Here is a 16,091-nt window from a genome sequence, read left to right as displayed (position 1 = left end):
AGGAGGCAGCCTGGGCAAGTCCATCTCCCCACGTCGCAGTTGGAGCCCTTACCCGCCCACTTCCCCAGGGGCCCAGTTCTTGTCGAGGTCCTCAAAAAAAATAGTGACAAATTCTCGTCCAGTTCTTGGAGGATGGAAGCCACACTCAGGCGTTTTCATCTGACATCCTGATCGCGGGTGTCTAATCAGTATTGAGACTGTAAAGTGCAGAAGAGGTTCCCGTGGAGTCTCAGGACTTGCAGTTCCGAAGACTCAGGTTCGGGTGAACCCGAAGTGTGTTCCAAAGAACGGAGCCAAGGGCTTGGGTTTAAGAAAGAAAAACCCCCAAAACATTTGGTGCAGGCAAGCGTCAAAGTCCATAGTCAATTGATCAACTTGCGGCATCGCTGTGGGTGGTCTGTAGGCTCCATTTCCCTCGTAGAATTTACCGTGAATTCACTTGATTAAGAACTGGCCTACTCTGGTGTCTTTGGCCACAAACTAGTTAGGGTTCTGTGGGGAGAAACAAACAAAAGCAACAACAACAGAAACCCTGCTTCACCTCCTGGGAAGAACGTTTCAATTGTAATGGTAAATGAATTGAATTTTCTTTGTTGCCAAAAAGGAACTAGATTTTGGGCTCACCCTTTTAGAGTATTTCTGGGAGAAATCTATTTGTAAATCACTTGCCCTTTTGGTACGTATGTAAATCTTTTGAAAGACTGAGAGAGCCGTCTTGTCAGCTTTACAATTTAGAAGTGTTTTTCTTAAAAGCCCCTTTCCAGCCACGTCTTTGAAATGTTACCAGCTGCCAAAGCCAAGGAACCTGCCTGGATCCCAGCTGTCTGGATCCAGCCCCTGGCTGTGTAAGAAACAAAAGGATGTAGAAAGGGAAAATGAATTTAATACAGTTTGATCAAACGAGGGGAGAAGCCACTAGATTTCCTCCATCCCCAGAACGGTTACATAGGTGGATTTAGCTAGGCTCTGCTAGTGAAGGAACAGGCCAGTTTTAACTTCCTTAGCATTAGCCTGGGCCAGGGAGTAGTTTTCTAGTTTCCATTTTCAGCATGAGGAAGTTGAAGAACTACAACAAATCAGATTTTAATTTGAAAGGGACCCTGTTTCATCCCTATCTCCCTGTCACAGGGACTCTTAGTGCCTACCTCCAAACTGTCCTGCTTGTCAGAAACAAAAAGGTTTTTTTTGTTGTTGTTTATTTTGTTTTTTGTTACCCAGGGAAGCTTAACCACTGAACCACATCTCCACACCGTTTTTGTATTTTATTTAGAAACAGGGTCTCACTGAGTTGCTTAGCGCCTCGCTTTGGCTGAAGCTGGCTTTGAACTTGCAATCCTGCTGCCTCAGCCTCCTGAGCCACTGGGATTACAGGCATGTGCCACTGTGCCTGGCTTTAATTTTTCTTTCTGACAAAGGCAATTATTAGCACAGTGTTTACCCCAATACCAGGTGAGTTTAGGATGAATTATGAAAAATTGTATGGCAAACAATGCCAAATCCTTATTTCATTTCACAAGAAGACAAGTTATCATTAACCTTGTGAACAAGTATGTAATGAGTTATATCTGCTTAACTACATTAAAAAGTGAGATTTCTAAGGGTAGATTCAATCCCTGGACTCAATCTCTAGTACCTAAAAAAAAAAAAAAGATTTCTTTCTGTCTTTGGAATCTCATTAAGAGATTGCTTATGATGTGTTTTAGCCTGGTTTAATGTTATTCAATAATAAAAAGTGCTTTCTATGTTTGTAAGAAGAATCTTCCTGGTTGGTGTTAGCACAAAATGACTCAGCTGGGTATAAACTTCTCAGATCAGCACAGCCTTTATTCAGTGATGAAATCATACATCTGATGGACCCACTTTCCTGGTGGAAAATGGCCAAAGGAGCAGTCTGTGCTTATGTAGTTTACACTGCAAGGTGACTTAATTATTGACAGAGCGTGTCTAATAGAGGTTCTAGGGTCAGCATTCAGTATTCATCTCTTTCCCTCCTGGGTCCCTTTATACTGTCAATGGGAAAGGATTTATTTTGGGAAGGATGGATGCTTTGGCTTCTTTCCAGAGACTGCTATCCCAAACTTAATGGATATTTTCCTCCCCAGTGATTGTCTTACCACTGGATGATGTTTGCTTCCTTTCTAGGACTTGGTTGTCACTGGGAAAGACTATTGGGAAAGGATCGATGTTTTCAATGTGCTGCCTTCTTCCTCACGCCCTCTTCCCAGGCCACACTATTTTCCGATTTGTCATTTTCCATATTTTACAGTTGGCAGAAATTTTTGGTTTTTGTTTTTTCCATCATCCTTCTTTCCACTCTGTTATTTATCTTCACCTTCCCTATGTCAGCCTTCTGAGACTTCTCTGTCCTGCTCAAGAGTCAGAGAAAATGGCGGAAAGCCATTGTGAGCCAGGAGAGAGAGAAAAAAATCTTCCTGAAATGCTGTTCTAGCTGTCAGGAGAGTCACCCATCCCTTTTCTTGTCTGTGCCCATTGTAACTGTTACTCAGCATATGAAAAACTGGGCTAGTTTAAATAAACATACAAACGGGACTGTCCCTTCTGCTCATTTTGCTCTGAACCTAAAATCTCTCTAAAAATGAATTGTATTTATTTGAAAAATAAAACAGAAGAAAAGTTAAGAGAACTTTGCAGAGTTTTTACTGGTTCTTGCCCCACTCCCTCCCTGGCTTAGCATCTATCTTAAACCTATATTCACAGCATGAACCTTTGGTTCCTGCTTCCCTCCAAAGGAAGCAGAGCAAAACTTCACAAAGAATTGTATTACTGAGCCAGGCTCCCAGCGACTAGGGAGGCTGAGACAGGAGGATTGCAAATTTGAGCCCAGCCGCAGCAATTTAGGCCCCAAGAAACTTAGTGAGAACCTATCTTAAAAAAATAAAAAGGGCTGGGAATAGGGCTGGGGATGTGGCTCAAGCGGTAGCACACTCGCCTGGCATGCGTGTGGCCCGGGTTCGATCCTCAGCACCATATACAAACAAAGATGTTGTGTCCGCCGAGGGCTAAAAAAGTGAATATTAAAATTCTCTCTCTCTCTAAAAAAAAAAAAAAAAAAAAAAGGGCTGGGAATGTGGTTCAGTGGTTAAGCACCCCTTGGTTCAATCCCCCTACCAAAAAAAAAAAAAAAAGAATTGTTACTGTTTCTAGCTGGTGTGTGAGTTACCTTAAGTGTTGAAGCAAATGTGTGCCTTTGCCAACTAGGAACAGTGTTTATGTGGAGGGCATCCTTCATCCATCAGAAACAACAGAAGGAAGGTATGTCTTCATACATGTACTTTGGATAATGATGTCCATTACATTCCACCATCACGCTAACCCCCTGCCCCCTCCCTTTCCCTCACACCCCTCTGCCCTATCTAGAGTTCCTCTATTCCCCTCATGTTCCCCCTCCCTACCCCACTATGAGCCAGTCACCTTATATAAGAGAAAACATTTGGCATTTGTTTTGGGGGGATTGGCTAACTTCACTTAGCATTATCTTCTCCAACGCCATCCATTCACCTGCAAATGCTATGATTTTATTCTCTTTTATTGCTGAGTAATATTCCATTGTGTATATATGCTACTTTTTTTTTATCCATTCATCTACTGAAAGGCATCTAGGTTGGTTCCACAGTTTAGCTACTGTGAATTGTGCTGCTATAAACATTGATGTGGCTATGTCCTTGTATTATGCTGTTTTTAAGTCCTTTGGATATAGACCAAGGATTGGGATAGCTGGGTCAAATGGTTCCCAGTTTTCCAAGGAATCTCCATACTGCTTTCCATATTGGCTGCATCAATTTGCAGTCCCACCAGCAGTGTATGAGTGTGCCTTTTCCCCCATACCCTCACCAACACTTGTTGTTTGTCTTCATAATAGCTGCCATTCTGACTGGAGTGAGATGAAATCTTACAGTGGTTTTGATTTGCATTTCTGTAATTGCTAGAACAGTGATATACTTTATGCTTTGACTATAGTCCTTGCTGATCTACCAATGCAGTTTACTTTTAAAATGTACATGTTTCTTCCCCCCACCTTAATCTCTCTCTCTCTCTTTCCATAATCCTCCCCTTCATAATCTCATGGGAAACAGGATTACCTTTCTTCCCCATCCCAGGCCGATTTATCTGTCCTTGAGCACACTCCCAGTGCAGGAACCAAGTAATTCAGATTTCAGAGATGACACTAAAAGATCTAAGAAATGACTATTTCCCAAATTAACAAGTGAATACAACTTGGACAAAGAATGCAGTCTGAATCACCTCCTTAAAACCCCCTGATCCCCTGATGAGGAGAATCACAGGCTGGGGACAGGAGTTCCCTGTTTCTCCTTTGCTAGTAAAGCAATCAAACTTCTTTTTCCTTTTTCTCAAAACCTTGTCCTTGTTATTGGATTGTCATGGGGACGAGGCCCAAGCTTTCCAAAACATGAGGACAAGTATGGACTTGGCCTTTGGGGTAGGGAGTGCGTGTGTAGCTTCTGGATCCAGAGGCAAGAACCTATCTATGGTGAGGGAAGTAAGAATGCAGTCTCTGGGGTGAACAGTGGGGACGTTTCTTCTGGAGTTGGTAGAAACAGCCTCCAGAAGGGGTACTGGGGACTTGGGCTCTGGGGCCAGCAGTGGGTACTTTCCTCCAGAGAAAGAAGCAGGGTTGTGAGAGGTAGCCAGTCAGCCATGAACTGAGTGAGCAGAGAAAGGACAATGGAGAGTGACTGAAAACCTCCGGGAGCCTTGTCTGAGAAGCACCTGTGTAAGGGTCCCGCGAAACGTCGGAGAAAGAGACCACCAAGTGACCACTCATGCAATTGGCAGAAGGGGGATTTATTGAACCAGCATGCTGGGGCTCCGTGCCCACTCAAGAAGGGAAAGTAGCCCAGAGCCCCGAGCAGGGGCTGAGCACTGCTTAAGTACACTTTTTGGGGAGGGCGGAGGGCTTTGTATACATCAGAACAAATCATCATGAGGCGCGGGAAAATTGAACAACAACTCCTAAACATGATTGGTTCATTCATTGGCGGGAACAGGTCAGGCTGGAGTGACAGGTCATTCCTAAGGAGGGGGTTACATTTAAACTGATTGGTCCAGGCCCTGCAATGCCTATGTGCGACCACACAGAGCCCTTATTAAACAATCCAAATAGTCAGGGGAAATATTTACTGGGCAGTTCCAAGCATTGTCTTAACAGCTACAGAAATTTCAGGTTTTGCAGGTAGCATAGAAACCTAACAATGCCTAATCCTTTACATTTTAACTCAGACCTTGCAGCTTAGAAACTTTACAACACCAGGTCTTTTACCCTTTAACTTTTACGCTTTAACTTCAATTTCTTTTACCCTTACACCTGGAAAATGGGGGCCTGCTATGTGAAACCTCCCCCAGCGGTAATGATGTTCCTGTAAGGAAAACTATAGTTTTAAGATCATGTCACATCCTACCTGGTGGCCTAGACCCTCCCTCATCATGGAAACTGTCACAACCCCAGTCACGATGGCAACCAAAACAGTAAGACCCTCACAAAGAAAGCTTGCTGAGGGCTATTCAAAGATTAATAAGCCTTAATTGGAGGCAGGAAATTGAGGCAAAACTGAGGTGGGGGGGGCTTAACTTCCCAAAAGTCTGAACACCCCACTATCCTCTCTGGGAGGCGGTCCACGCCCTTTCTATGCTGTCAGTGAAAATGTGAACCTGGGCTGGGTGCTGTGGCGCACACCTGTGATCCCAGTGGTTCAGGAGGCTGAGGCAGGAGGATCACCAGTTCAAAGTGAGCCTCAGCAATTCAGTGAGATCCTAAGCAACTTAGCAAGACTCTGTCTCTAAATAAAATATTTTAAAAAGGGCTGGGGATGTGGCTCAGTGGTTGAGTGCCCCTGGGTGTTCAATCCTCGGTACCGAAAACAAAAGTGAACCTGGGCAGGACCCTCAGGAAAATTCCCTGGGACCCCTAATGAAACTTGAAGGCTGGAGGAGGGCATCTCTCTCAGAGGATTCACTCTTTATCTTGTGAGTGTCCTCTTTTCTGTTTTCCTAGCCCTTCTAATAGACCAGTGCCTGTTGCTCTGAGGGACATGTCTGAAGTCTCTCTGGCGTGATTTCAAGAACCAGAGTGAAGGGCAGACCTTTGCAGCTGCCTCAGCTCCGCAGCAGGCCTCTGCCCGGTAACATTAGGGACCGCCTATGGAGCCAAAATCTGGACTCAATCTCTGAAGGTTGATTTGTGGACCTCACCTGGGGAAACAGTTCTGGCACTTAGTTTCCAAATCTAGAAGCAAAGTCTTAGACTAGGATATGGATATTTGTACATATCCAAGTTTAGTTTTATATTCATTTTCACTAATTCAAAATAATAAAGGTTCTTTTGAGTTACTTTAGATATAAATGAAATACAACACTGTGCTTAATCTACTTAATTTGCTTTGTATGTTTTACTTTGGGGTATGTTTCTGAGTTTGTTTGCACATGTAAAATTTATATAGTACTTATAAAACTTATACTTGAAATCAATGAATGATTTTGAGCTTGATTTTTCATAAATTGTGATAAGATTTGTTTTGTTTTGTAGTACTACTGAGGAATCCGGGGCTCTCTACTGAGCTACCCACCCAATCCTTTATATTTTTGAGAGGATTTCACTAAGTTGCTGAGGCTGGCCTGGAACTTGTGGTTCTCCTGCCTGAGCCTCTTGAGTAGTTGGGATTACAAGTATGAGCCACCATTTTATTTTAAAAGAGTGTTTTTAAGCTTGCTTTCAGGTAGACATGATTTTTTTCTAATTATCCATAGGAGGCTGGGTGTAGCAATAATACTTAGTTTTGTTTTTTGTACTAGAGATTGAATCCAACGGCACTCAATCACTGAGCCATATCCCCAACCCTTTTCTATATTTTATTTTGAGACAGGGTCTCGCTAAGTTGCTCAGGGCCTCATCAAATATCTGAGGCTAGCTTTGAACTTGTGATTCTCCTGCCTCAGCCTCCTGAGCCACTGGGATTACAGGCATGGGCCATTGGTTGGGCCTGGCCAGGAATATTACTTAGATTTATCATCATTTGCTCTAACTTGATATACAAATCTTGCAGATTGTGGTGGCACACTCCTGTAGTCCCAGGGGCTCAGGAGGCTGAAGTAGAAGGATCACGAATTCAAAGCCAGACTCAGCAGTTTAGTGAAGCCCTGTTTTAAAATGCAAAATAAAAAGGACTGGGGATGTGACTCCGTGGTTAAGCACTCCTGAGCACAATCCCTGGTACTAAAAAATAAAAATAGAAATGCAATACCTAGTTCAAGATGGGATTTTCCCAGCTGTTGTGGTGTGAACTGATAAATACAATCAGTAAGTTATAGATTAGTAAAAAAAAAAAATATAGATTATAGATATAAGATTTTGATATGCAAGATAAGACAATTATAAAGCAAGAACTGTCATAGACAGGCCTCAGACTCCATTTTGCTGCCTTCTATAAAAAAACTGTTACAAGAACTGCTTCTGAGAAGCTGAAATGAAAGCTGTTTTCTTTTTTTAAAAATTATTTTTCTGTACTTTCTACCCCACAAATTGTACCCTACTCAGGATGCAGTGAGCTACATCCTGGATTTGAATGCCCTTGTGGGCCTACATGACTTGGAAGTAGATTCTTGCTCCTCTGACACGCGCAGCCCCCCCCCCCCCCCCCCAATTCAGGATGTGACTCTCTAGCACCTGCTTGAACTCAGGACTGTGGTCAACTGAACTTCAAACCTAAAGCTTTTTTAGCTTCTGTTTATCACTTGCTGCTGACTGAAAATTTCCAGTCCTGCCTAGAGCCCACAGATCCCACTTATTCATGTTGTTAATTTCTATGATTGGCTAGCTTACATGTGGATAAGTAAGTCACTGAGTTGGGGTTTTGTGCTTATATTCTCTTTGAATGGACCAGGAAGCTGCTGTCCTCCCACAGAGCTTGAGTCTCTGCGATGGATGACAGTCCCTGGCCAGGTAAATAAAGCTCTCTTTTGATTTGAAATTCGGACTTACAATGCTTTCTGGAGGGACTCCCCATAACAAAGCCAGTTTGTTAATTTGCCTTTTTGAGCTAATGTGCTCTAGTTAGCAATGAGAAGTCAGGAGGCAGGAGCTGGGGTTGCAGATCAGCGGTGGAGCACTTGCCTAGCAGGTGTGAGGCAACGGGTTCCATCCTCAGCACTGCATAAAAATAAATAGATAAATAAATGGGAATAAACAAAAGGTATTGTGTCCACCTACAACTGAAAAAGATATTTAGATACATTTAAAGGGTGGGGGGGAAGTCAGGATGCCTTAGTTTGAATTTACTGGTTAGTGTCCACGGCGTCCCCACCTCCCCCACGGTTTCTGGTTCTGACCCCGCCCCACTCGCCCCCTCGTCGTGGCCGAAATTCATTTTGCCGCAATGACTGAGCCAAGTTTGGCCGACAGAGGGCGCACCACCGAGCCGCGGGGACGCAGCGGGCGAAAGCGCTCTCAGGCCCAATTTCTCAGGTCCCGCTGTGCCAGAGCGCGGGGACCTTACCCTGAGCCCCGGGTAGGTCTACGCAGTGCGGGTTCTCCTCCGAGGAGCAAAACGCCGGGCGCAGGGTCGGCCCGAGTCCCGCTGGCGAGGACCTGCTCCTCACCCTTGCTGCTTCCCACCTCCTTTCCGCAGGGGGCCGAGCCCTGCGACACCAGAGGCCCAGGTCCCTCTTCTGAGTCAGAAAAAGATGCTCACTCCGGGATCGACCTGGGCCCCCTCCTCTACTTCCGGGTGTCAGGCCCCACTCTTCCCTTAAGTGCAGTTTCCAAATTTTCATCCCAGAAGCCGAAAATGGGAGGTTTGACCCGGGGTCTAAGTCCCACCTGCCTTGCTGAAGACCAAGAGTTAGGATTTATGCCTCTGGGGACTGACTCCCTGTGGCCACTCCAAGGCTCCGCGCCCTGCTCGAGCTCAGCAGATCAAGTCTAGGCCTGTCACTGCAGAGGATGGGCCTTGATCTATCTCGCTCGGGAAGTGAGTGCCCACCGATGCTGTCAGCCAATGAGTCCCCAGTTTCCTCCCCTCCCCTCCCCTCCACACCCGCAGAGGCTTGAGTGCACTTCTCGCCCTGAATGGGCTCAGCGTCCCAACTTCTATAAGTCTCCCTTGCCTCTTAAAGCGTTCACCATCTCTCAATACTACTACGTTGGGGACCAAATTTCCAGCACGGGAACTTTTAAGGGACAGACCAGATTAAACCGTAACAGGTGTGTTCCAGGTAGCCACATTATCTCACTTAATCCCCATTTAACAGGTGAAAAGGCTGTTAAAATCTTCAGTATCATGGGGCACCGTGGTGCACACCTGTAATCGCAGTGAGTTGGGGAGGCTGAAGTGGGAGGATTGCAAGTTTGAGGCCAGCCTCAGCAATTTAGCGAGGCCCTAACCTACTTAGCAAGAACCTATCTAAAACGAAAAAATAAATAAATAAAAAGGGCTGGTGATGTAGCTCAGTGGTAGAGCACCCTGGGTTTAATCCCTAGCAATCAATCAATCAATCAATCAAATTTCAGTATCTTGCTTATAGTCCGTGTTTAGTGAAGGCCGAGGAGGGATGGGCCCCCTATTTTTTCCTTTTTCTTTTTCTTTTCTTTCTTTTTTTTTTTGTATGGGATCAAACCAGTGGTGTTTTACCACTGAGCTACAACCCCCACCCTTTTAAAAATGTTTAAAATGTTGGAACAGGATCTTGCTAAGTTGCTGAGGGTCTTGGTGAGTTGCCCAGAATGGCCTGGAACTTGTGATCCTCCTGCCTCAGCCTATCCAGTTATTGAGATTACAGTCAAAGCCACCACTCCCAGCAAAACATTTGCTCTGAGGAGGGTTCCAGTTATGAATTGACCTTCTCCTAAGTGAGCAGACATAATAGGAATCTTGACTTCTACTCTCCTTCCCTGACTTTGCCTTCTGTAGTGGGGAAGGAACCGACAAATAAAAACCATGACCCGTAGTCACCACCTGGCTACAGTTTTCCTTGTGGACTGTGGGACACATCTCTTATACCTGGCAGCGATTATCCCATATGCTGGGAATAAGGGGTGCTCCCTCAAGTTCTGGGTGTGGGTCCAACTTCCTAAGAGCTGAAATGGCAGACAACCTCAGCAATTCCTTGAAAACAAGACTCCAGTTCTCCACCCTCAGTGCTAATTAAGGAAGATGGATACCTGTCATTCCAGAGGATGGGGAGGCTGAGGCAGGAGAATTGCGAGTTTGAAGCCAGACTCAGCAACTTAAAGAGGCCCTTAGCAAGACCCTCAGCAACTTAGCAAGACCCTGTCTCTAAATAAAATATTAAAAGGGCTGGAGATGTGGCAAAGAAAGAAAGGAAGGAAGGGAGGGAGGGAAGGAAGGAGGGAGGGAGGGAGGGGAAACTAACACAACAAACAGGTCTTAGAAACACTGTTCATTGTCCTCGCCTGCCTGAGAGCTTGCAAGTACACCTTGCTACCATCCAGATATCCATGGCCTCCCTCCAGCCCTGCACCACAAACTGCCCATCGATGAGCTCTTGGTGTGGGTTAGTAGGTGGAGGGCAATGGCCTTGTGATAGTGCCAGCTCATGTTATCTAGCTGGGGTGTTACCTGCACGCAACCGGATCCTCTCATTGTGCTGGTTTACAAGGTTGTGTGAGCGACACTAGATGTTTTGTAAGCAGATACCCATAGCTAATTATATATGTATATACACTTTTAATTGGAGAGATAAATTCACAAGATGGCTCAAGAAACTTCCTATTGACAAGGATTTTTTTGTGACAAAACACCACCAGATTCAGACACCCTGCACCTTTTAAGATTGCACATGTTACTTTTGTTGTAGTTTTGGGTTTTAAGGTTCTATTTTCTCTAATCATACTCAGGGAGGAGAATTAATACACAGTTTATCATCCTTAGCCAAACAATAGGCATGTTCCTCCTAATGAAATATTAGAGCACATTCCCTCCAGTGTTATTTATCAGAGCAATGTTTATTTCAGTTGAGTCAAATGTCCAATAAATGTAATTCAAATATCAATTAGCTAAAACCTTATTTTTATTTTTACATTTTTGGTACTTGGGATTGAACCCAGGGGCACTCTATCACTGAGCCACATCTCCAGCCCTATTTTTGTATTTTATTTAGAGATAGGGTCTCACTGAGTTGCTTAGCGCCTCACTTTGTCTGAGGCTGGCTTTGAACTTGCGATCCTCCTGCCTCAGCCTCCTGAGTCACTAGGATTACAGGTATGTGCCACCACACTTGGCCAACTAAAGCCTTATGTTAAGAACAAAGAAAAAGAAATTTTCATGAAAGGTTAAAAAGCATTTTTTTGTGCCTCCTAATTTGATTTCACTGTTCTCAAACCAAATACCGTTTTCAAAAAACTTATCGATGTGTGAAATCAAGAAATTTCACATTACAGGTATGTTGAAATCACCCCAAAGAAAAGGCAGATTGTGATCAGACGAACTCAAGAGCAGGGCAGAGAAAGACTCTCCCTGGAGCTTGGAAGCTGTCCTGGACCCCAGAGAGACCCTGCTTGACATTAAAAAAAAAATTTTTTTTTAATTTTGGTGGACCTTTATTTTATTCATTCATTTTTGAGGATTGAACCCAGTCCCCCACACATGCTAGGCAAGCGCTCTACCACTGAGCCACAACCCCAGCCCCCCACTGCCTGACATTTATTCAGGGATATGGTTCATTCTCAGAGATGGGCCATTGACATACCATGCCACAGTTCCTCCCAAGTAAGGACAGAGCTTGTCTTCTAACAGAAATCCTCAGCATGGTATCATGTACACTGCCCCCTCGTTCTCTGAAAGACGTATGCCACCTACCTCGTGGGAGGCTGTATGCCCAAGTCATTGTGTATCTCACCTGCCAGGGCAGGTGGCAGTGATTCAAGAGTCTGACACAGTAGAATTCTAAACTCTCTTAGAATGACATTAAATAGAAAAGGAAAAGCTTTATAATTTAGTACCTTTAACTGCATTTTCTGATTTTTTAAACAAAGAGCCCCATCATTTCATTTCCCAGTGGGTCTTGCAAATTATGTGGCCAACTCTGTTGCTTTTATTATTAACTCTCTGGAGTGACTGAGGATTGAAGAGAGTACAGTAGAATCCTAGTACTCCTTAAAAGGTAGAGTGACAGGTATGTTCTAGAATTATTGTTCAGAGATACACCTTAGACTCCATGTCTAAGCAGGTGAGCCAGTGCAGGGGACCCCGCTCAGGCCCTCTTCTCAGACTCACTACCCTTGGTCCAAGTGAACACCCTCCTCCCCGTCCTCATCTCCCCTGTTCCCTTCATCCCCACCTGTTTAGCTCCCCTAGTCCTCACCCCAGCCTATAACAGAAGGACGTGTGACTCTGGCCCTCTCGTCTAGAAAAGACAACGTTAGTTCTGGTTCCCCGGTAGAGAGCCTGAGATGGAATTGGGGGAGGGCTCTCAGAAGGCAAGAGAGAGGGAGGATAGGAAGGGCATAAGCAAGGGTCACTGGCTTCATCCTGACCCCACAGGGGGCTCTAGAGCATCAATGACACCAGGAAGTTGTCACCCCTTTTGACAGAGACCTCCATGTCATCTGTGGCTGCGTGCTGACCCAGTAGTGATGGAGAGGTTACCTCAGGGATCAGAGTTCCCCACTCAGCCAAGGGAGTTCTCCTTCATAGAAGGGGTCAGCTGGCCTTTATCCCTGGTTGGTGGTACACTTACCCCAAGAAGGAGTCTGAACAGGACACCAGCAATGTCCACTAAAGTCTTCCCCAAGGCCCAGAGTCAGCATGGAGTCAGAGTGACCTTCCCAATGTCATTCAGAGCTGTTTGGTTGGGTTTTTTTTTTGTTTGTTTGTTTGTTTTTAAATAACTGCAATGGTTCTTTTTTAAATTTAATTTTTTTTAACAGAGAGAGAGAGAATTTTTTAATATTTATTTTTCAGTTTTCGGCGGACACAACATCTTTTTTGTATGTGGTGCTAAGGATCGAACCCGGGCCGCACGCATGCCAGGCGAGCGCGCTACCGCTTGAGCCACATCCCCAGCCCCAAATGCAATGGTTCTTTTAAAAAAAAAATTTTGTAGCACTGAGGATTGAACCCATGGTCTTGTGCATGCAAGGCAAGCACTCTACCAACTGAGCTACATCCCCAGCCTCTCACTCAAAGATTTAAAAGCCAATCCAAGTCAAAGCCACATATATTGACTTCCAGACTAGGACTCTGTTAATCTCTGTCTCAGACCCACCCCGGGGCCTGATCTGTATTTTGTTTGTTTGTTTCAATTTCTCTGTCTGAAACATGGAAATGTCACCGTCTCACCAGTCTATTGTGAGGAATAGGGAGATCTAGCATGGATGCTCCCTAGGCAGGACCCAAGCCCAGCGCAGGGTGCCCCATACCTGTTGAATGAATGAGGGCTATGCAAGCCAGCTCCAGAAGCTCATCCCATGGAAAAAAAGAGAGGCAAGTGTTAGAGAGAAAGAAAGTCTACATTCAATAGTCAAAGAGTAGAGAAAAGGGAGGCCATGCTTGGAAAACAGCTTCTCCATTCCAGGGGGTTGAGGATTACAGCATAGGATAGGAATAATGTGGGAGAGGGATAGGCAATAAAGGGGAAGAATATTCGTGTCTTTTTTGGCAATAAGTGCAGATCATCCAAGAACTTTGACAATACCTCTTTTCCCTCCTTTCAGGATCGATGTTTCTGATCATGACAGCTGGTAGGTATCTTTATCCTTGAAGCAGGGAGAAGACTAGGCAAGTCTAGATCTAGTTAAACCTATATTATAGTTTTGGATAAAACACTTCTCAAATGATCAATATGTCTACATGAAGAGCTGAGTATAATCCGACGCAAAGGTTAAGGTAGCAAGAGAGACGTCTAGACATGATAGGAAGACAGAGATGCCGAATCCATCTGCAAGCCTGAATTGAAAAAAGTCAGTGTTTTCAGCAAAAATGGCCTTCAGGTTCCTGAAGAGTAACCTAGGCAACCATTATCATTATAACCCACACATCGGAGGTGTTATTTACAGCAAAGCTAATAGGAGACTAACAATATATTGTTCAGCCGTGAGACCTCAAAATCAATGACTGATAAATCAACCAAGAGCAAGTGAAGCTAGAGGGGGTGTTTAGATTTCTCCCTGTAACAACAGTTTTAAAATAGCATTGTCATTTTCTTTTTCACACTCTCTGATATGAGACCTTTTCACTCTTTCCTGGATGTGTGTGACTCTCTGGAAGTGCTGGAATTGATGTAAGTAATAAATGTAAAGTAAAAGGCCTGTGCTTAACTCCCAAACTTGAATTTTGACTCCCTGTCAATGATTGTGGAAAACAGGCTTTGTTGTGAGAGAGAAGAAATTTGTGAATCTCTAGATCAACTCTTCAGACACCAAGGGCTCAACCTAGCCACCTGAGACACAAACACATCAGCCCCTGAAGTCAGGGGCTAGGGTCATTCACTATTGAATCCCCCAGAGCTGAGAATGGGGTCTGGACCTCGTAGGTGCTTGTCCTATCCCAGGAAAGGAGAAAAGTGGTGCATTCTATAGTGTAGACAGTCAGGTGCTTCAACATGAGGGACTTTCCCTCTGGAAATGAAAGGAACATAGAAAACGTTTCTCCTCAGTCAGTGGAGAATCAGGAAAAGCAGGGTCCTCCCTCCTTAGAGGAGAAGGTACACCACACCCCAGCAGGGATCTTGCTCCTCATTCCTGTGGGCCAAGTCACCCTGCCGCTACATGGTCAGTTGCCTCCATGTGGACAGAGGAGAGCCCTGGGGAGGAGAAGGGCCAGCTGCTGATGTCCTACAGCACGGAGACCAGGGAATGCAACTGAAAGCTCCTTGTATTTGAGGGCCAGGGAGGTACTGCAGAGACCAAAGTGAGGTGACAAAGACAAAGTTGTAAAGCTTGATGTGTCACCAATGAGGCAATTCTTATACACTCTCCCTCCAAGGGCCCAGGGTGACAGGCTCTTCTACTCCTGACCCCCTTCAAATAAGACAGACAAAGAGGCACCTGGGCCTGGCCAGGAGCTGGGTCTATCCTGGCATCCACATAAAACTGGCCCTGGGGCAGGTGCTTAATCCTGATTGTGTGACAAAAATTCTTTGGCATCATAGTAAGATCCATAGATGCTTTCTCAGAATATAGACTTTTAAATCCATAAAATGAAATACTAGGATTACAAAGGAGACCAATTATTCTGAAGTAGACATTGATATCATATTAAACATCTTGTCTAATAATTAAATAAAAGGATCTTGTGCCAGGTCTTTAGTATAATTTCAAAGTATTAATAAGAATACATTATGTTTCAAGAAATTCCCAGTTGCTTAACGTGATATAAAAATATGTTACCTCTGTTGGGAGAGAATCCCATTTTTTTTTTTTTTTTGGTCTACATTCATAATTGAGGAAAATGCTAAATTTCAGCTAAAGCACAGGATAAATGAAGTTGCCATGGCTTTCCTATCACTGTTAATAGACCCACAAATTTCATCTACAACTGGGAATTTCAGGGTCCCCAGATTAAGAATCCCATACTCTGAGGGTCCCTCTGAAACTCTGTTGATGGTTTTCAAAACAACCAAATTCACCCTCCCTATTGCAGGCAGCAGTGGGAAAAACTGCTGAGCTGAACGGGTGGCTTAATTGGGGACATTCCTCAGAGTGGGCTCAGGACTGCTGCTTCAAGTCCAGGGTGCCAATTCCTGAGACCTAGCCTCCAGATGTGAACCTACTGATTCACATGCCCAGTGTTCACTGGGGAATCTGCATTTTTAAACAGAAGCAATTTACACAAGCATCCTGGAATTTCTCAGGTGCCTTGTCCCCGTCAATGGCTCAAGATGCTGGGAAAGAACCCTGGGATGCAACTCACACCTCCCCTGGCTGGAGTGCAAGTGGTGTCATTGCCAGGAGATGAGCCTGCAGCTCCTGGCCCCTCCAGCGCCCCTCATGTATAAGTCATGCCTGAAACATGAGGCCCACGCAGCTCTTGGCAGGGAAACCCGAGCAGAGGAGTGTGTGGCCGGATTGATGGGCTGGGAACTGGCCACCTTCTTCCTTG

At 44.8% G+C, this 16,091-nt stretch overlaps 1 protein-coding gene across 1 annotated transcript in view; it reads left to right on the top strand.

Annotated features, from left to right (window-relative positions):
• Positions 1-8,408: 8,408 nt before the first annotated feature.
• Positions 8,409-16,091, top strand: part of Tmc2 (transmembrane channel like 2) — a 76,624-nt gene continuing 68,941 nt past the window's right edge. The window contains exons 1-2 of the mRNA XM_027954836.2: positions 8,409-8,540; positions 8,661-8,766. Coding sequence (XP_027810637.2) covers positions 8,409-8,540; positions 8,661-8,766 — 238 coding nt within the window. The remainder of the gene's footprint in view (positions 8,541-8,660; positions 8,767-16,091) is intronic.

The sequence above is a fragment of the Marmota flaviventris genome, chromosome 2 (assembly GCF_047511675.1).
Source record: "Marmota flaviventris isolate mMarFla1 chromosome 2, mMarFla1.hap1, whole genome shotgun sequence".
Lineage (NCBI taxonomy): Eukaryota > Metazoa > Chordata > Mammalia > Rodentia > Sciuridae > Marmota > Marmota flaviventris.
Note: the sequence above shows the minus strand (reverse complement) of the source record. Positions and strands in the feature narration are given on the sequence as shown.